This window comes from Zea mays, chromosome 2 (genome assembly GCF_902167145.1).
Source record: "Zea mays cultivar B73 chromosome 2, Zm-B73-REFERENCE-NAM-5.0, whole genome shotgun sequence".
Classification (NCBI taxonomy): Eukaryota; Viridiplantae; Streptophyta; class Magnoliopsida; order Poales; family Poaceae; genus Zea; species Zea mays.
Genome location: NC_050097.1, coordinates 87,260,814 through 87,282,837, shown reverse-complemented (window position 1 = coordinate 87,282,837; position 22,024 = coordinate 87,260,814). Strand labels below are relative to the sequence as shown.

General features: G+C 46.6%; 1 protein-coding gene across 3 annotated transcripts in view; it reads left to right on the top strand.

Annotated features, from left to right (window-relative positions):
* Positions 1–22,024, top strand: part of LOC103648775 (probable cleavage and polyadenylation specificity factor subunit 1) — a 72,939-nt gene that overhangs the window by 22,919 nt on the left and 27,996 nt on the right. For all 3 annotated transcript variants that reach the window (XM_020548358.2, XM_020548356.2, XM_020548357.2), the window contains exons 14-15: positions 13,612–13,731; positions 21,595–21,689. In XM_020548358.2, the coding sequence (XP_020403947.1) occupies positions 13,612–13,731; positions 21,595–21,689 (215 nt within the window). The remainder of the gene's footprint in view (positions 1–13,611; positions 13,732–21,594; positions 21,690–22,024) is intronic.

The window sequence follows — 22,024 nt, the reverse complement described above, 5'->3', positions numbered from 1 at the left end:
CTTTGCTAAGGTGCTTCTTGACTTGAGAAATATGCTCAGAATCATCACCTGTAATCAGCAAGTCATCCACATATAATAATAGTATAGTACGACCTTTTGGGGATGTATGAATAAATAATGCTGGATCATGATCACTAGAAGGGAAACCAACATCCTTGATTATAGAAATGAATCTCTCAAACCAGTCACGAGGAGCCTGCTTCAGACCATGTAAGGCACGTCGAAGGCGACAAACATGCCCTGAGGGTGCATTAACGCCAGAAGGTGGATGCATATAAACTTCTTCATGCAGATCACCATGAAGAAAAGCATTTTTGACATCCATCTGAGAGATAGTCCAAAAGGATGAGGCTGCAACAACAATTAATTTACGAACAATAGTCATATGAGCAACTGGTGCAAAAGTCTCGTCATAATCAAGCCCTTGAGTCTGCTGGAAACCATGAGCCACGAGACGAGATTTGTAGCGCTCAATGGAACCATTTGACTTTATCTTAACTCGAAAGACCCATTTACATGTGACGGGTACAACATTAGATGGTAAAGGAACAATATCCCACGTGCCCGTGCGTTCAAGAGCAGACAATTCCTCAAGCATAGCAAGCTGCCACTCAGGGATACTAGAAGCCTCAATGATAAGAAGATGGTTCAACAATTACTGTAGCAGCCTGTGGAAAACCATAGTGATCTGGAGGTTCAATGTTTCCACGGTCTCGAAGACAATATCCCTGATTAAAAACAACAGGTGACTCAATATTGTTAGTACAAGTATCTGCATCAGGACTAGTCGTGACAATAGAGCGGGAACAACATATATATGTTTGGGTGACTGGTGGTTTAGAGGAGTAAGATGAAGATGGGGAAGTGAGCGGTGGTGTAATGGGAATAAGAACATTTGGTGTGGTTATAAGGAGAAGACTGTGGCACAGATGAAGAATCATGAATGGGGGGAAGACATAGGAAGGAGGTGGATTCTTTGGGAAAATATGAGCTGGTGGACGAGTTGTGGAAGAAGGGTTTATGTTCATTAAAACTCACATCCCGTGAAATACGAATGCGACGAGAAGACGGATCTAGGGCTGGGCAAAAAAACCCGTAACCCGGAACCCGAACCCGAAATACCCGAAACCTGAATTTTATTCGGGAATTTCGGGTAGCAACTTTCAAAACCCGAATTTATTTCGGTAATTCGGGTATCACAATCGGGTACTCGAATTACCCGAACTTTCATGTGTCATGTACTCATTGTCATGCTTAATTATTAATTTGTACATCTATAATTATGTGTAAGTGTGCATATTTTGTGATTGTAGATTGCTTGTGTTTTAAATGTCCATGTATATCATTATTCAAACTGTATTTTTATACTAATTTAATAGGGTGTATGTTTTTATGAAGCCGACACAACAGTTCGGGTAGTTCGGGAATACCCGAACCCAAACTCGAAATTCCGGGTACCCGAATTTTCGGGTATTGTAAAACCTGTTGTAATTTCGGGTATCGATTCTCAAAACCCGAAATTTTAAATACCCGAATTACCCGACCCCAAATTTTCGAGTAACCCGAACGCCCACCCCTAGACGGATCATAACATCGATAGCCTTTATATTCAGGACTGTAGCCAAGAAAAACACACTCAATAGATTGAACAATCAATTTAGTCTGTTCGCAGGGTGCTAACAAGACATAACATGTGCATCCAAAAACTCGAAGATGATCATATCGTGGAGAAGTCCCAAATAGAACTTCACCAGGTGTTTTGCCAAAGAGTTTTGATGACGGGTGTGTATTAATGAGATAAACCACCGTAGAAATAGCTTCACCCTAAAACTGCGAAGGAACAAAAGATGATATCAACAAAGTGCGTGCAGTCTCTATGACATGTCGATGTTTCCGTTCAGCGACACCACTTTGTGCATGAGCACCAGGACAAGAAAGTTGAGCAAGTGTACCCTCCGAGGTCAAGAAATGTCAAAAATTATTAGATAAAAATTCACCACCAGAGTCTGATCAATTTTTTTATTGGAAGCAGGAAACTACGTGTAAATCATGGAAGTAAAATATTTGTAAATGGAAAACAACTCACAACTACGTTTCATAAAGTAAATCCAAGTATAATGAGAATGATCATGCATAAAAATGACATAATATTTATAACCACCTTTTGAAACAAAAGGTGCAGGTCCCCAAACATCTGAGTGAATCAAATGAAAAGGTCTAGCATAATGAGTTACTAGGGAAATATGGAAGTTGTATTTGTTTTCCAAGATGACAACCTTTACACTGGAAACTAGACTCGACAGATGTATGACCTAAGCAACCTAATTTTATTAGAGTAGACAAACGAGATCCACATAGATGACCAAGATGATGGTGCCAATGTGCAAATGACGCAACAGATGCTAATGCAGCAGAGAGCACATGACTCAAAGTGGTAGTAGATGAAGGAAGGCGCAAGGTATCCAAGATGTACAAACCAGGAGCAGCTTTACGGTGACGACTAGTCCCAAACACATCCCCTGTGCGACGATCCTGTACAAAACAAGATGAGTCATCAAATCCAACAAAACAATTGTAGTCTATAATTTGTCCCACTGAAAGATCCATGGATAACGTAGGTGCAAAGAAAATATTGGTGACAATAAAATGAGAATTGGAAAGAGAACCCTGGTGAGTGACGGGGCATAAAGTACCATCGACAGTCTGAATAGAAGCACCAGCAATGACACGTGTAGTAGTTCCAATTGTGACTGATCAGATGTTACATGGAAGAAAGCTCCGGAGTCAAGAACCCAAGATAAGGATGATGCACCATTGGATGAAGTATTGAAGTAGCAGCATCAACGACTAAGCCTCTAGGAGGATGTCCAGTACCACGACCACGACCAGGAGCAACCCGACGAGCTCGAAAATCAACTAGCTTCTCCGAAAACTTTACAAAGCAGTGTTTAGAGCGGTGAGTGGTCTGTTTGCAATGCTCACGAGGCTAAAAAGTGGGACGCCTGAGTTTCTTAACAACAGCCAATACACTGTGAGGACCCTCACCAACAGGAGAATACATAGACTTAAGACGAGTCTCTTCAGCAAGTAATTCAGACAACGCCTTAACCATGGTGAGAGCGTCAAAAGTATTTAACAATCGGGCACGAAGAGTATCAAACTTAGGTCGAACTCCCATAAAAAATCTGTAGGTGAAGAATTTCTTAGGGTGTGTTTGGTTTGGTTTTTGGCTTTAACTTTTGCACCCTAAAAGCCAAACCAAAGGGCTTGATTCAGGAAACACCTTTTTTTAAAGTCGACTTTCTCGCAGTACAAAACTAAAATCACCTTTTTCTCGAAAGCGCAAGAAAACTGCACGAATATATATTAAGGAGAAAAAGGTTTAATAGGACCCTTTGGACCTACTTTTACTGGCTTTTGGATGAAACTGTGAAAATATATATGGAAGAACTTTTAGCGGCTTTTAGTGGTTTCCACCATTTGGTTTTTAGCTTTTTAACAGCTCACAGCCCACAACAGCTTTTTCACAGCTCACAACCCACAACAGTTTTTTTCACAGCCACAACCCAACCAAACAGACCCTTAATAAACTGATGAGCAAGACATGAAACAACTATACAAGCAGGCACCATAGAGATCAATGTCCCCATCAGACGATCAAAAGCTAAGTAATACTCATCAATAAACATATCATGTTGCTCAATGTTACGAGTTTGCTACATAAGGGTGTGTAACAGTGCACCACTATCCTGAACAAAGCGTTCCTTCAAATGTGACCAAATATCTTTAGCAGTTGTGAATTTTGATAAACTCATTATCACATATGGTTTGGCACTATTGACCATTGCAACCATAACTTTGCCATCATTAATTTGCCATGTTCTGATCGCTGCAACATTGCTCCGATCATCAGCAAGAACTAGTGGAGCTTCAGTTAGGTGAAACAGTAAACCATGACCTCTCAATGCAGTCTGAACACAAAAGGCCCACTCAGGGTAGTTATGCCCATGAAGCACAATATTGACAACTATAGTATTGACTAACATAGTGATGAGAAATGAACTCAATGAACATAGAACTTTGTACCAAAATCACCAAAGGCAGGCCAGATCCAACCAATAACTATCAGCCCATCAACCAGGCGACAAGGTGTACAGTAAGACGACATAGTGCCCAGCGGTTCAAGTCGATGAAGGTGCAGGAGCCTCCAGCAGATGCGAACGACGTACCTAGGCAAAGAAAACGTCCGCCAGGCCTGCTGCAGCGTTAGGCGAAGTCCGGACGACACTGAGGAGACAACTTGGACGAGATGGACGCTAGGCGAAGGAGACGAACACCGGCATGACAGGATGTGGCCGCTGCAGATCTTAGTGGAGGCAGACGTGTCCGACCTCTGTTGGAGACGAGCGCCGGAGAAGATCCACCTGTCGAGTACTGCACGCCGACGGAGAGAAGAGCGATGCGCGCTGAGGGGATGACTGTGGGCCGGATGGCCGTGGACGGGAGGTCGCGACGGGACGACGGCGGGGAATGTCTGCCGCGGACAGGAGGCCGCGACGACGACTGGTGCAGATGACGTCGGTGGTGGTGACGGGCGGCGGGGAAGGACTGCCGTTGACGGGAGGCCGCAACGGCGGCTGGCGCAGACGACGTCGAGGGTGGTGGCGGTCGAAAAAAACGGGTGGGATTAGGGTGCTTTGGTACCATGTTACCTTTGGATATGACGAAGGATGATTAGTCCATAGGGCTGTGGAGATTATATATAGAGGCCAACAGGTCATAGCAATAGGATGGGCCTCAACAAATATAGCTGCACAAACATGTTTTCACTAAAAGTAAAAAGTAAAGATCACTTGCCTTGGATTATACAACAGCACACTGATTTCAACTCCAATAATTATTAGAATGCGAAACTTGTATGATGTTGTCAGTGACTATAACAGGAGGTCATGACTTCAGGAGCATATGTAGAGGGCCGCCGGAGCACAACATGGCGGTAGGAGAGGAGGGTTTTTTCATTACCCCAATCTGTGTAGAGGAGGTTGCCTTGACAACTATGGTGTTGTTTATGGATTAGGGTTTAGGGTTTTAGGCAAATTTGGAGATATTTTCTTTTTTGATTGAGGTAATGAAGAAGCCGGGGTTTGGGCAAATTTGGAGAGATTTTCTATTTTGATTGAGGTAATGAAGAAGACGGGTTTTGGACAATATTGGAGAGATTTTCGTTTTTGATTGAGGTAATGAAGAAGTTGGGTTTTGGGCAAATTTGGAGAGATTTGATATGTGGGGTGCTGGCTACCTCCTCTACACAGATTCTGTTGAATGGCTTTCCAGGTTGCCATATTAAGCATCGGAGGGGACTCCGTCAGGGAGACCCCCTTTCACCCATGCTTTTTATTTTAGTTATGGACGTCCTTGTCTTCATGTTTACAAAGGCAGAGAAAGATGGTTTGCTTCAGCTAGTTTCTAGTAGAAAAAAGCTCCATCGAGTTTCTATGTACGCTGATGATGTGGTCCTTTTCTTGTGTCCAACACCAGCAGACATAGATCTTACTCTTAACATTCTACAACTGTTTTGGAGATGCCTCTGGGTTGCATAATAATGTGCAAAAGTCAAATGTGTATCCTATCAGATGCTCTGATGAGGTTCAGCTCGAAGTCCAAAACTTGATGCCATGTGAAATTTCAACCTTTCCTTGCCGTTATTTGGGGCCCCCTTTATCCTTACACAAGTTGTCTAGGCATCAGTTCCAACCAATTGTTGATAAGATAGCTGATGAGCTTCCTAATTGGAAGGTCGGCTTGATGACAAGGGCTGGAAGAAGAGTTCAAGTTCGGCATGTTCTTTTAAGCATGATTGTGTATTTAGCTATGGCTGTGGATATCCCATAGTGGGATTTGGATGCTATTGATAAATTAGAAGGGGTTTTCTATGGAGAGGCCACAAAGTAGAGGTGGTCATTGTCTTGTTGCTTAGGGAAAAGTCTGCCGTCCCCTGGAGTTTGGTGGGCTTGGTATTTCTAGTTTTCCAGAATTATGTTGGGCACTTCGAATGAGATAGCTTTGGCTACAAAAGACTGATCATTCTCGCCCCTGGTTTGGCCTTCACATACAAGTTCCTAAAAAGGCTAGAGTTTTTCTTTTCTGAAGTGGTGATCACTGAAGTAGGGGATGGAACAAATACCAAATTTTGGAAGGATAAATGGCTGCATGGAAAAAGAATTGCAGATCTGTTCCCAAGGTTGTTTTGCAATTGTTAGCACCAAATGGATTTCTGATATCAAAGGAGCTTTGTCAGTGGGTGTTTTTACAGATTACCTTCAGCTTTGGGATCTGATTTCTGGTTTTGAGCTGCAGCCTGAGGTTGAGGATAAGCATATTTTCAGTATTGCTCCAAATGGTGCATACTCAGCCAAATCTACATATGAAGGTTTGTTCCTGGGATCTGTGACATTTGGTCATTATAAAAGAATTTGGAAGTCTTGAGCCTTTCCAAAATGTCGTTTTTTCATATGGTTTGTTGCCCAAAAGTGGTGTTGGACAACTGATAGGTTGGCAAAACGAGGCTTGAATCACCCGAAGAAGTGTCTCTTATGTGACCAAGAGGAAGAAATTTTGGACCACCTTCTTGTGAAATGCTCCTTCTCAAGAGAATTTTGGTAGCTTTTATTCAGGTAATTTGGTCTTCATTCTCTTGCACCATAGCCGGCTGCAAACTCCTTCCTGGGTTGGTGGGAAGAGGTAAGGGGAGCAGTCTATGGTCTTACCAAAAAGGGCCTTGACTCTCATCATTTTGGGAGCTAATGATGAGGAAAGATGTGAAGTAGATGGAGCAAAGGGTCTCGCTCATTTGGCTGCACCCTTGGTAGAGCCTTAGGGAGGATCAAGTAGTCTGTTTTGATTTCCTGATGGATCTCTTTTTGTATGCCTGTCTGGCCTACGTAAGGAGTTTTTTTTTGATTTTTTTTGTTTTTTGGGTCTTCTATAGACCTTTTCTATATCTACTTAATATATAATGGGGCGTAGTTCTCCTGCGCGTTCGAGAAAAAAAGGAGAGGAAGGTGGCGGCGATGGAGAAGGGATGGCACACTGGAGAAGGGCGTACACGCGATTGTCGCTGTGTAATGTGTGTACCGTATTGGTACAGGTAGGGCAAAACAATGTTTGTGCTGCACAAATAGTGGGCCGACCCATGTAACAGAGACCAGATTAGTGCCCCAAAACAGGCACAACTAGTCGACCATTACGCCTAGTCGGACGACTAGTCGCGATTGGTCGGCGACTAGGACCACTAATCGCTTCCTAGTCGCTCTAGTCGAGTCGGAGACCCTAATCAAGCTCGCTCTAGCGATAAGACCGACTAATCGTGATTAGTCGGACGACTTTAAAACCTTGCCCGGCGCGTGCGACACCTTATCTAGCATGATCGCTTTCCCTTCCCCGTGCCGCGACCGCTTTCTTCTCAGCACGATCGTCTTCCCCTCCTCGCCGTGGGCGGCGCGAGCACTTTTCCACCCGCCTTAGGTGTCGGGGTAAAGCGAGGATGACGCCTTACATCGCTGGTCTGCCTTACTGCCTACTCTCAAAGAGTGGATAATGTAAGGGTGCTTTAAGGGACCTTTTCTTCTCTCTTTAATACAAAGATACACAACTCTCTTGTGTGTTTTAGAAAAAAGTTATAACTTTTCAACGTGTTAACAATGCTAGATAATCTAAAATCTATTTAAATAAAGCCAAAAGAGTATGCCTGAAGATTGTCCTATGATATAATACGATATTGCGAAAGAACCTCTACCTAAGTTGGTTAGGTGGTTTGAGTAGCACTCCTCAGGTCCTAAGTTTGACTCCTTGTGGGAGCGAATTCTAGGATGTTGTAAAAAAATTTCCGTCGTCAGTCCCACACCAATGCATAGGTCTAAGGCTCGGTCGTGGTCATTTTCACATGGGATATAATGCCGTTGTGTGTGAGTGGAACATGGGTTTGAGGGTTTTCTGGACTTGCGTGAGGTCTTCTTCTTAATACAATACTCGAGGGTTGTCTTACCCTCTGGATACTATTTTTTTGAACACACATGAGAGCTCTGTATCATTATATTAAGAAGAAAAAAGGGGGTTAGAAACCCATACAACACACCATGCTCACTTAATCACAACTCAACTTGACTTGACCATGACCTTCAAACACAACTCAACTTGACCATGACCAACAACATGCAATCTCTGGGACTGGCCACTAGTTTGCTCATGGGCATCAAGGTAAGGGATGCCTCGTGCCTTGGCCACACTCCAAAGCTGAAGCTCTATCCATAAACAACACCATAGTTGTCAAGGCATCGCCTAGGCGGTAAGGCGAGTCGGGGACGTAAGGCGTCCTCCTCGCCTTGCTTTAGAGTCTAAGGCGGGTGGGAGCTTCAGCGTGCCGGCTGTAGCGGCGACGGGCGGAAAGCGGCGGAGGGCGACACGACATCAGCGGCTGGGAGAGAGGGAGGCGCTGGTGCGGCTGGGAGAGAGGGAGAAGCATCTGGGAAAGAGAGAGAGCGATGTGAGAGAGAATGCTGTGAGAGGGCGAGAGGGAGGCGGTTGGTGCCTTGGTGCGGCTGGGAGAAGGGGAGAAGGCTGGGAGGGAGTGATTAAATGGGCTTAACCTAATTTTAATGGGCCAGGTGGGCTAATTTGGGCTGGCTGGGCTATTCTTTTTTCTTTTCTTTATCTTTCATGAAACTAACAAAATATATTACCATTCTTCCATATTACTCCATCCATCTTTTTTTTCTCGAACGCGCAGGAGAACTGCACATCAATATATTAAGAAGAAAAAAGGTCCAAAATAGACCCCGGTACACGAATACCCTCCTAAGGAGGTTTAAAACAAAGAAAAAGGAAACTATCCATGATCCTAGAAGAAACAATTACAACCCTACAACGAGCAGCTAAGAGACACTGGTGGTGGCTGCAAGAAAGGAGAGACACTTAGCTCCCGCCATTTCCCACAACTGCGGAAACACTAGGAGATAATACATGAAATACAATTCTATTCCGGTGATTCCAAAGAATCCAGGCGCCCAAGGCAATAAGAGAATCGAGACCCCTCAGCTATATCTCCAGAACTTTTGTCAATCTTCTCCCACCATCCCATAAAAGACTCAGTACCAGGTATAGGAGCAAGACTATGCAATCTAAACTGGCGCATCAACAGGAACCAAAATCCCCTCGCGAAAACACAAGAAACCAGAATGTGATCCAAAGTTTCAGAATCCTGATCACATAAAGGACACCTCTCTAGGTGGTCTAGTCCTCTCTTTGCCAACCTATCAGCTGTCCAACGCCTATTTAGCGTCGTCAGCCAAAGGAAGAAGTGGCATTTGGAGGGGGGTCCAAGTTTTCCAAACTCTTTCATAGTGACTGAAATGAACAGACCCAATGAACAACCCTTCATATGCAGCCTTAGCAGAATAAGCCCCATTTGCAGCAATACTGAATATATGTTTATCTTCCACATCTGGTAGCAGCTCAAAATCTGAAATCAGATTCCAAAGATGAAGATAATCCACTAAGACCCCACAGAAAGAGTTCCTGTGATATCTGAGATCCATCTTTATGTCAACGCCTCCTGAACCGTTCTTCTGTTAGTGATTCTTTTTGGAATGACATCAAATAATCTAGGTACTAGATCTGCAATTTTCTGCCCATGAATCCATTTATCAGTCCAAAACAAAGTATTAGCCCCATTACCAACCTTTGAAGTTAACACCATCGAGTAGGAAGCCCTTGCTTTGTCCGGCACTTGGATAGGTAGGCTGCACCATGGTCGGCTAGGCTCAGTCTTTTGGAGCCAAAGCCACCGCATGCGCAGGGCCCAACTAAGCTCCTTAAGACTAGAAATGGCAAGACCGCCCAGCTGGAGGGGTGTACAAACTCTGCCCCAAGCAACCAAGTAGTGCCCTTCTCTGACTTCCTTGCGCCCCCTCCATAAGAATCCTCTTCTAATTTTGTCGATAGCCTTGATAGCCTTGATATTTACCGCCATAGCGAGATATATAAGCAATCCAGTAAGCACATATTGAACTTGCACTTTTCTGGCAGCTCTTGTCATCAAAGCTGCTTTCCATCCTAGGAGTTGATCAACAATTCTATCCACAATAGGCTGCACCTAATCCTTGGTGAGATTTTTCAGGGACAACAGCAGTCCCAGGTCTTTACAAGGAAAAGTTGAGATGTCACATGGGAGGAGGCCCTGAACCACTTCCAACTCCACATCCCCACATTGAATGGGATAAACACTAGGCTTTTGTTCGTTGTTGCGGAGACCTGAAGCTTCACCAAAAAGATGTAATATATGTAGAGTAATAGTAATTTCCGCAGCAGATGGATGCAAGAAAAGTGCCACATCGTCTGCATACATAGATACCCGATGTAAATTGGTTCTGGGAGAAAGATCCATGAGCAGACCTGCGTGTTCAGCTCTAGAAAACAGTAGGCCAAGAACATCCATTACTAGGATAAAAAGCATGGGGGAGAGAGGATCCCCTTGTTGGAGTCATCTCCGATGCTCAATAGGTCCTTCCGGAATGCCATTCAGAAGCACCTGAGTGCTAGATGAGGATAGAAGCCCACAAATGATGCCCCTCCAAACTTGTCTAAAGCCAAGATGCTTCATAACTTCGATGAGAAAAGGCCAAGAAACCGAGTCAAAAGCCTTAGTAATATCAAGCTTTAGGAGAAGACGTGGCCTTTTTTATTGATGAAATAATCTAGCAGTTTGTTGGACCAACATGAAATTGTCCTGAATGAAACATCCCTTAATGAAGGCACTCTGAATCAGAGAAACCATATCATTCAACCTTTGACTCAACCGGTTGGCCAATAATTTTGTAATCAACTTTGCAGCACTATGCACTAAACTGATTGGCCTAAAATCTTTGACATGAACAGCCCCATCCTGCTTCGGGATCAAAGTAATGTAGCACGAGTTCAACAAGCCAAAGTTGTCAAACTTCCTGTTCCAAACCGCGGAAACAACTGCCATAAGGTCCACCTTGATAATGTTCCAACAAGGTTTATAGAAGCGCCCAGTGAAACCATCGGGACCTGGGGCCTTGTCATTAGGTAAACTCCTGATTGTATTCCAAACTTCAAGATGTGCCAGATTATAAGTTGGCATATGCAACGCCTCCAAGACTTGGCATAGAAACTGTCCACCACAACCGGTTTTTGAAGAGTCCAAGTCAATAGTCTGCTCCCTATCCCCACATTCACCAATTAGCTTGGCATAGAAACTGTCCACCACAACCGCTTTTTCATCATGACTAGTGAGGATATGATCTCCATTCATCAGCCGTGCAACAAAACTCTTCCTTTTTCGATGTCGAGAATGCATATGAAAGAGTTTGGTGTTAGCATCCCCCTCTTTAAGCCATGAAATTCTTGATCTCGATCTTGCAATGGTACGCGGAAGCGATGATAAAAACATGGAGTGTTTTTCAGCATATTTCTTAGCCAGATTTCAGCCAAGGACAAGGATCTACTATCCTGCGCTATTTCTAGTCTATGGAGAATTTCTCTTGCTAGAGCCAACTGAGTGCCCGTTCGGTTAGCTAGGATTAGGACCTAGAACTATTCAGGTGATCAGTTTTAATATAAATAAAACTAACATTCCAGGTGGAACAATTCCAGAAGATCCGTTCCGAACAAAGCGAACAAGCCCTGAGACTTCACATGTCCCACATGCTTCTCACTCCAAGATTGCAACTTCCTAGCTGTAGCCTTTAACTTCAAGTCCAAAGTCATAAAAGGGCAATTTACAGCTGTCACAGATTCGAAAACCTCTTGGACAACATCATGGAATCCCTCCAACTTGGACCAAAAGGCTTCAAAACAAAATCGTCTTTTACCCATTTTATTGTCTCTTAATGCCAAGAAGCAGGGGGCAGTGATCAGAGCCTTCAGAGGCAGCGCTTTGAAGAAGGACATTGGGAAATATCTCTTCCCACTCCACTGAACAGAGAACCCTATCAAGCTTAACAAGGACAGGACTGTCTTGCTGATTTGACCACGTATATTTACGCCCGTGTAGTGGAATCTCCTTGAGACTCAAGTCCTCAATCAACTTCCTAAATCTCCCCATCATAGCTCTGTCAAAATTTGAGTTGTTTTTGTCTGAAGCCCTGTAGATGAGGTTGGAATCACCGGCAATCAACCAAGGGCCAAAGCAAGCAGCCCTAATGTCTCTCAATTCTTGATAATCATATTTTGAACATGGAAAAGTCAAACAAATGATTTTGACCCTTAATTTGTTTTACAATATATTGTCATTTGCTAACAAGAAACGATTTCATCTCAGTTTCTCAGAGGCAATATTGATGCAAGTTTTATGTTCTAACCTTATAGTTTGTAATTTAGGTGTTTTTTTTGTAAAATTTGTCGTTTTCCTTTGCAAAATATGCTTCTCATTATGGGATAGAGGGATTATATTAGTATTTTGCCAACAACCTGACATTGGTATGCCCATCTTGTATTTTGGATTTAGGGAATATTGTAAAAAACACCTTATAAGCCATCCTCATTCATACTTCTCCGATGACACATCTTATTACAAACTAAACCAGACCCCCCCACTAGCCACTATTCTCTTTCACTTCCCCCGTCCCCTGACCACTTCTGCCCAATTTTCGCTACATCATGCACATTGCCACTATTTGCATCAAGGCCTTCAACTCGAGGTCTTCGCACATTGCTACCAGCTGCTCTCATTATGATGTGTGTGTGATTGGTAGACAAGCTGTGTCAGTAGAAAAAGGAAACAGAAGAGATTTCTAGTAGCGCGGGATATTTGTAGCTATATATAGACGGTTGGTGTTGGAGGCAGATTTGTGCTGCATTTTGGTTCCTGTGTTGTTAGTGAGCAAAGTTTGGCTGTGAGCGTCTCAGTGATGATGTGTAAGCGGGCTCAACAGTGGTTGTCATGTGGATAAGGAGGGGGAGTTGTGTTGACTGTTGGCGATGAAGATGATGACGTTGTTACCAGCTGTTGGCAATCACTGTCTACTTTAAGTGAAATAGTGTAGAACGTGCCAAAAAGTTGGGGAGTAGGCATAATAGGAAACTCCCCCCCATCCCGTCTTAACTAATTAGGCCTGCCATGAAAATAAAAAAACTAACCATGGCTGCTACCACCAATGTAACTTGCCCACAGGGCTCTCAAGCCTTTATCTTCAGATAGGCACCATAGGTCGGTGGCCCCAGAGATGTCCCTAAGAACATCAGAAACCCTTGGTGTCCATCTAAAACACATGCATTCTGATGCAGTGATGCTTCCATTCCATAACCACCAGGCTCCCAAGATGACAAGAGGGTTAAAATAAATCCTTTTCAGTTTGGTTTATGGAATGCGGGCCCATATGTGTGCTTTCTCCACCATTCTGCAAGTGCCAAGTCATGACATTGCGGAAAGCATAAGAGAAATGGACTTGTTGGAGGTCTGTAGTACCAAAACAATTATATGGTACATGTTAGCAATATTTCGTAGTTATAGGTTTAGTTTTAGGTTATCTCAGAATTTTTGAGTTTGCTATCTACTAGTATTTTACTTATGTTTGTTCATGACTTGTCTAGGTGGAACTACCAAGTTGCACAGGTATTTGGACAGTTTACTACAAGAGTTCTCGTGGAAATACAACTGACAATAATGAATATCATGCTTATTTGATAATAAGCCTAGAAAGCCGCACAATGGTAACTGATTTGATTTTTTGTTTACTTGGAGATTTTCTATAGCAAGTTACTGAGTTAATCATCTATATTTTTTGTTATTATGTGGACACACTAAGAGATACTAGTTTTTGTAGAGAAACAGGGTTGAGGGCAATTGGCCACACCTCAATGAGAGGGGGCACCTTCTATTATATAGAGCTGGCTGGCCTGCTTTACAAGGCAGGGATAATTCCCCTGATTTATCCCTGATTTACATCTGCTATATCTAGCAACTAATCCCTGATTTACATCTGCTATCTATAGCAGCTAGGATTCTATCCCTGATTTACATCTGCTATCTATAGCAGCTAGGATATCCACAGATGGCATATTCTATTGCCTAACACCCGCCCGCAGTCGCAGCGGGAGGCTCCCGGACGCAAAGACTGGATCGAAATTCTCGAAAGAGTGCTGTCGGAAGCCCTTTAGTCATGATGTCGGCGAACTGGTGAGAGGAGGGCACATGGAGAACCCGAATTTCACCAAGGGCCACCTTTTCGCGGACGAAGTGAATGTCGATCTCGATGTGCTTCGTTCGCTTGTGGTGGACGGGGTTGGCCGTCATGTAGACGGCGCTGACATTGTCGCAGAAGACAACTGTGGCAGAAGGCAGCTGGATGTGTAGCTCCTGGAGTAACTGTCGAAGCCAGCAGCACTCAGCCACAACGTGAGCCACAGCCCGATACTCGGCCTCGGCGCTAGAGCGGGACACCGTGGTCTGGCGCTTGGAGGACCATGAAACTAGATTGTCGCCGAGATAGACACAGAAGCCCGAGGTGGATCGTCGAGAGTCTGGGCAGCCTGCCCAGTCGGCGTCAGAGTAGGCAGTCAGCTTGGTGACAGACCCGGTGCCAATGTGAAGACCCGAGGAGAGAGTCCCCTGGACGAAGCGTAAGATGCGCTTGACCAGCGCACGGTGAGGCTCGCGCAGGGCGTGCATGAAGAGGCACACCTGCTGAACAGCATATGCCAGATCAGGACGAGTCAACGTCAGGTACTGGAGAGCTCCCGCTAAGCTCCTGTACTCTGATGCATCCTTCTCTGACAGTAGATCCCCGTCGGTCGCAGATAGCTTGGCGTGAGTGTCAACAGGTGTCGATGTCGGATGACACTCAGCCATGCCTGCGCGCTGAAGAAGCTCGACCGCGTACTGTCGCTGGGAGAGGAAGAGACCATCAGAGGAGCGCGTGACAGCGATGCCGAGGAAGTGGTGGAGGGCGCCAAGATCCGTCATGGAAAACTCGGAGCTCAACCGAGTCATAATGCGTTGTAGCAGGGCCGACGACGAGGCGGTGAGGATGATGTCGTCGACGTACAACAGTAGGTAGGCGAGACTTGTCCCCTCTCGTAGAACGAAAAGAGACGTGTCGGAGATGGAGGCGACGAAGCCGAGGTGCCGGACGAAGGTGGCGAAGCGCTGGTACCATGCCCGCGGAGCCTGCTTCAGGCCATACAAGGACTTCTGCAGATGGCAGACGTGATCTGGAGCGCCAGGGTCGACGAATCCTGGCGGCTGTTGGCAGTAGACGGTCTCCTCGAGGTGGCCGTGAAGAAAGGCGTTCTTCACGTCCAGTTGATGAATGGGCCAGGCGCGGGATGCAGCGATGCTGAGTACAGACCGTATGGTAGCCGGTTTGACAACCGGGCTGAAGGTCTCGTCGTAGTTAACGCCCTCGCGCTGGGAGAAGCCACGGACAACCCAGCGAGCCTTGTGGCGAGCAAGGGACCCATCGGCATGGAACTTGTGCCGGAAGATCCACTTCCCCGTTACGACGTTGGCTCCGGGGGGCCGCGGAACAAGCTCCCAGGTGTTGTTGTCGACGAGGGCCTGATATTCATCCATCATCGCGGCACGCCAGTTGGCGTCGGCCAGCGCGCTGCGGTAGTTTGTCGGAAGCGGCGATGGTGAGGATGACGTCGTGGCCGCCAACCCCTCATAGCAGGCACGAGGAATGGCACCCGTCATGGTGCGAGTGACGCGCGGCGACGGTGGAGGCGATGAAGTCATAGGGGCTGCTGGGACAGCTGCCGGCTCGGACGTAGACGTCGTACGGGAACGACAGACGTAGACTCGTGGGAAGGGAACCACGTCGGGTCCAGGCGGGGGCACGGGACCACGCCCGCCCGGTGTCGCAGAAGGCGAGTCATGTGAGGCTGCAACGTCTGGGGGCGGTTGCTCAACATCCGAGTGGGATGGAGCAACCACGGGTGTCGAGGATGGAGTCCCACCTGCAACAACAGTAGGACAGGGCACCGAAACCATACCGTCGTCGAGGAGGAATTCTAGGGAAGCAGAGGACGAGACGTCTGAGGTGGCTGCAAAGGGAAAGGTGGTCTCGTCGAATGTGACATGGCGAGAGATGATGATGCGACGGGTTGATAGGTCGAGACAGCGATAACCTTTGTGTGAGCTAGGATATCCTAGGAAGATGCATGCCGTGGAGCGAGGGGCGAGCTTATGTTTAGAGGTTGCTTGCATGTTGGGGTAACAGAGAGACCCAAAAACACGCAGATGGCTATAAGTTGGTGGTTGATTATGCAGACGAGTATAGGGAATTTCATGCTGAATAGAGGAGGATGGGCGCCTATTATGGAGGTAGCAGGCTGTCAGGAGTCCCTCGGCCCAATATGTGGGTGGTAGGGAAGCATGTAGAAGCATGGTGCGAATGGAATTGTTGAGTGTGCGGATGATACGTTCAACCTTGCCATTTTGGGGAGATGTGTAGGGGCAGGAGAGGCGAAGGTGAGTGCCTTGAGCAGCGAGGAATTTGATGGTGGCAGTGTTTACGAATTCAGTGCCGTTATCAGCCTGAAAGCATTTGACGGGGATGCTGAATTGTGTTTGGGCAGAGGCAGCAAGCTCGACTAAGTGTTGGTGGACATCAGATTTTTTTCGGAGCGGAAAAACCCAACAGTAGTGAGTGTAATCATCCAAACAGACCAAGTAATATGAAAAACCAGACAGACTATTGATGGGTGAAGTCCATACATCACAGTGAACGAGTTCAAAGGGTGCATGAGTTATGGAATGCGAAGAACTAAAAGGTAGATGCGTATGCTTGCCTAGTTGACATGAGTGACATAGGGAGTGTTGTACTTTATTACAGGAAATAACATGAAGTTTATTGAGACGCTCTAAAACGGCGGGGGCGGGGTGACCGAGACGTTGATGCCAGAGAGTTGACGATGCAGCCAGGAGAGCATGAGGTGGAGCGCCAGGTGTGGAGGCAGGCATGGTGTATAGGTCCCCGTCGCAGTTACAACGGAGAATCACGCGTTCCGTCCTGAGATCCTTAATAGAGAAACCATGGGCGTCAAATTCAAAGGAACAATTGTTGTCGCGAGTGAATTGACGAACGGATAACAGGTTGCGGACTATGGATGGGGCGACAAGGATATTATTAAGAGCAAAATTTGTTGTAAGTGTAGGAAGGACGGAATGACCTCTAGACATAACAGGTATACTAGTGCCATTACCTACTGTTATTGAGGAGATGGAGGGGGGAAGGCGCTGAGTAAGCATACCATCCGAGGACGTCATGTGCGTAGAGGCGCCGGAGTCAACAACCCAGGGCGAGTTGCCCTGAAGTTGCATGTTTTGCAGGGCAGCGATGAGGCCTGCTGCATCCCAGGTGCTGGTGGAGGTGTTGGAGCTGCTGGAGGACGCCTGGAGTGGAGCGAAGGCGGTGTGGGCCTGCGGGGAAGACCCGAGAATGCCCAGGGTGCGCCCAGCCTGGGCACCAGAACCTCCCTGGCTGGCCTGCTTTACAAGCGGCGCGGTCTGGTTAAGGCGGCGCGGCTGGAGGGGAGAAGGTGAGGGGGTTGGGAAATTAGATCGATGCCTGGGTCTCGGATACCATGTAGAGAAACAGGGTTGATGGCAATTGGCCACACCTCAATGAGAGGGGGCACCTTCTATTATATAGAGCTGGCTGGCCTGCTATACAAGGCAGGGATAATTCCCCTGATTTATCCCTGATTTACATCTGCTATATCTAGCAACTAATCCCTGATTTACATCTGCTATCTATAGCAGCTAGGATATCCACAGATGGCATATTCTATTGCCTAACAGTTTTTTCGGTTCTTGGTACTTATAGAAATAAGAGTTAGAATATAGAAATTTCAGACTTTACTTGACTATTCCAAAATACAATATTTGAATGCTCTCTTGCCTCTTCATCTTTCAATGGTGAGTATTGTTACTAACCTTTGATGACTGAGAGTCTAACAAGTCCATAGGGATAACAGCAGTATATAGGGAATTCCTTATGGGCCATATAGGGCTAAAATATATATGGGCCTTGACATAATTAACAAGTATGAACCTGTTCAAAGTCCACGCTGGGCCTGGAAGGACCTGGCTTTGGAAAGCTAGGTCCATTGCGACCTGTACCCTGATTCCCTGGACTGGAGAATGGGGCAGGTCTGGGTCACTCCAGACTAGGTTCATTACAACATGCCTAGTCTGGTATTGTACGTCCAGTCCTCTACTTTTCTTGGATTTACTAGGACCTGGATCTCACTTTGAACCGGGCTTACCTTGTTGTTTCGAAACTTATTTAAGTTTATGAAATAGTTGTTCTGCTGTATTATTTGTTGAATTTGAAATCATGACTGTTAGAGTGTTTATGTACTAGTCCTTATTGGGCTCTCCCGGGATCCTCTGGGCCTTAGGATTCATGTTAGCTGGCCCATTAGGGTTCCCTATATATGTACCCTTGTCCTCTATGGAATGTAATTAGGGTTTCCAAGATGGTATCATTAGCCTTAGGTTTTTCTTTATCTCTCTAATCCTCTCCTACCTACAGCCGTCGCCATGGCCGGTCGGCCGTCGGCTCCTTCCATTCCCCACCTCCTCTTCTAGAGTAGTAGGCATTTTTGATCTGATACACTGTGATGTATGGACATCCCTTGTAATCAGCATTTCTGGTTATAAGTATTAGTCATTCTCGATGACTTATCGCATTATTTGTGGACTTCTCCTTTACGACAGAAGTCAGACACTTATCCCACACTGTCTCACTTCTTCGCTTCGGCCTCCACTCAGTTTGGTCGCACCATCTGGAGTGTCCAGTGTGACAACGAGCACGAGTTCTATAACAATGCGTCCCGTGACTTCTTCCTCTCTCGCGACGTCTAGCTCCGGATGTCGTGCCCCTACATGTCTCCTCAGAACGGTAGGGTTAAGCGCATGATTCGCACGACGAACGATGTCATGCACTCTGCTTTTTCAGGCTTTCCTTCCTGCTCACTACTGGGCTGAGGCCCTCACCACTGCCATCTACCTCCTCAACCGTCTTCCCACCATGGCGGTTGCCCAACCCACAGCCTACTTCGCTCTTTTCGGCATCCATCGCTCCTATGATCACCTTCGTGTCTTCCGGTGCGCTTGCTACCCTAATCTCGCCTCCATTGCTCCTCATAAATTAGCGCCCCGCTCCACTCGCTGTGTCTTCCTCGGATACTCCCCCGGGGTATCAGTGTCTCGACCTCACCTCCCATAGAGTCCTCATCTCTCGTCACGTCATCTTCGACGAGTCGGATTTCCCCTTCTCTTCTTCTTTCGCTGCCTCTCTCACTGATCTCGACGTGTTCCTCGAGCCCGACTTTGTGTCCCCTGATGTCGTGCCCCCTTCCCTGTAGGTACGTCTTCCGTGCCGCCCGGCGCGGCCCGGACGGCGCCACCCTCCCCCGCACAGCCATGTGCGGCCTCGGCGTCCCCTGCGTCGCCTCGCGCGGCCTTGACGGTGCCGCCCTCCCCCGCACAGCCACGTGCAGCCTCGGCGTCCCCTGCGTCGCCTCGCGCGGCACCGGCGTCTCCCGCACAGCCATGTGTGGCTCCGGCATCTCCCGCACAGCCATGTGTGGCTCCGGCATCTCCCGCACAACCACGTGATGCCCCGTCGTCTCGCTACACCGACCCAGCGCCACGGTCAACGCGGTGCACCGGCTCGCTCTCGCGCCGAGCCCCCGGTCTATCACCCCGTTGTCGTCCCCCGGTGCTGGTCCGTTTGATTTTGCCACTGTCCTGCCCTCACACACGAACTGGAGTGTGAAAAAGAGATCAGAACACACGGACACTGGTGAATGATGCTGCTGAACTGAGGCTGCAGCTATGCCTCTACCTTCATATGTAGTGGTTGTTGTAGATAGCTTTAAAAGCAAGACCTATAGCCGCCGCCCGCTGGCCCAGGCCAGAGAAGGCCCAACCAGCCCAACCGACGCCTATAGGGTTTGAAGGAGATAAACAGTAGAGACATAAATAAATCTTTTAAGAAGATAAGCACTAGGTATAGAGATAAATGTGTTAAGGAAATAAGCGATAGAGATAAGAATAAATCTCTGGCAGCGCTGAGCAAAGAAAATCTCTTAAATTTGCCACAGGTAGGGGTTCTCGCTCTCCCCCTAATTCTACTGTAATCTCTCCTCGTGAGCAATAAACTCCATGGTTCCTTACATCATGATAATCATAGCCACAGATCATGCGCCGCCCAGCCCCGCTCCCCCCAGCGCCACTTCCCAGCTGCCACCACCATTCTTGCGCCACCTCCTAGCTGCCATCGTGTCCTCCGTCGGTGCCACCAACTTTGTTTCTGTTCAAATTCTCTCCATCCAGCTGCGGTCCTCACCACCACCATGCAGGAAGTGTTTGACAAGATCACTGGCAACGCCAGCCGGCTGATGGACATGGAGGATAAGGTGACCGGCCTGTCTGCTGAGGTCTTGTCCCTCAAGGCTGATCAAGGCCGTCTTCATATCACTGTCAATAACGTTCAATCGAAGCAATTAGCAGGCAGCGACAAGAAGTCATGCAAGCAGCCACAACCCGTGTTCCAGCCGGAATCCTCTACAGCTGGGGGCAGGACTGACACCTTCATCAATGCCACCACTCACTAGCTGATAGCTGTGTTCCCCCAAGTACGACGGCTTAGAAGACCCGCTGTTACGTCTCCACCACTGTGAGCAAATCTTCCGTGCTGCATGCACCCCTAAGCCGGAGAAAGTATGGCTGGCTTCATTCTACATGCAGGGAGCCGTTCAACAATGGTACTACAGGTTGCAGCGCAACCATGGTGTCCTGTTCTGGGCATGTTTTGCGGACCTCACCAATATTTGCTTCGAGCTCCCAATGCACAGCAATCCCCTGGGCGAGCTGTGCCATCTTTGCCTTCAGGGATCACTCAACAAGTCACAAGTGCATCGACACATTCTACCATCGCCTCACCTGCTGACAGAAGAGTAGGGGAGAGCAGCAGATTATCTAACTACAGATGGGAGTGGTGATGCTGGAAAGAGGGTAACGGGAGTCTAGGACTTCATATGCAGGTTCACACACCAAAAGGGAAGGGTAACATGGGCTGCTGGTGTGCTGGGCTAGCCTAGTTCTTACTCTCTTTTTCTTTTCCCCATACTTAACGACTCTACCCTCATATTTTGCTTTTCCTTTCTTGTGGCAAGGTGTTGTTATGCCTCACACCTTAGCCGCTTAAGTGTAAAGCAGTAGTTAGTTACCATGCCTTGCCTTACCGCTTTGATAACTGTGCTTGAACCTAATAAAAGAGGGCAGGCTCAGTGCCGGAGTCTCCCACATGAGTGGGGTCTGGGGAAGGGATAAACCGAGGCAAGCCTTCCCTTCACAAATGCGGAGAGGCTGCTTCGAACCGGCCTGGTGGCTCGGTGAGACAGCTCTCACCGCTTGAACCTAATCTTTTGATGAAATGATTACTAGTTGTTTTTTCTATTTAACATATGGTTGATTTCAATTTTGCTTGATCCTTTAATTTCTTTTGAAGAAATGATTAAAAATTACTAACTGTACAACATGATTGTGTGCTACAATAGGTGCTTCAGACAGGTGATGATCTTGGAGAGGTCACTGAAACAGTTGACTATAATGTTCAAGGGAGCACAATTGCTGCTGGTAACTTGTTTGGGAGGTATGCCACTGATAATCTTTAATGTTTCATTTTAATAAGGGAAAAAATGCAAAACTACCCCAAATTCGTTTTATTGCAATGAGCATTGAAGACATTTTGCAAGTAGCATGCCGGTTCTAGCACCTTTTTATAACAGGCAGATTTTTATTCTTTCACCTTTTTATAATGTGCCATCTGAAGACATAGGAGGGTGAAAGAATAATTGAAAAATAGGAGGGTGAAAGAATAATTGCAAAATGTCTTCTTATGCACCTTATTATAACAGCCTAGTGCTCCCACTATAAGTTTCTTTCACATGGCAGGCCAGTTCTAGCACCTTTTTATAGATAATTGAA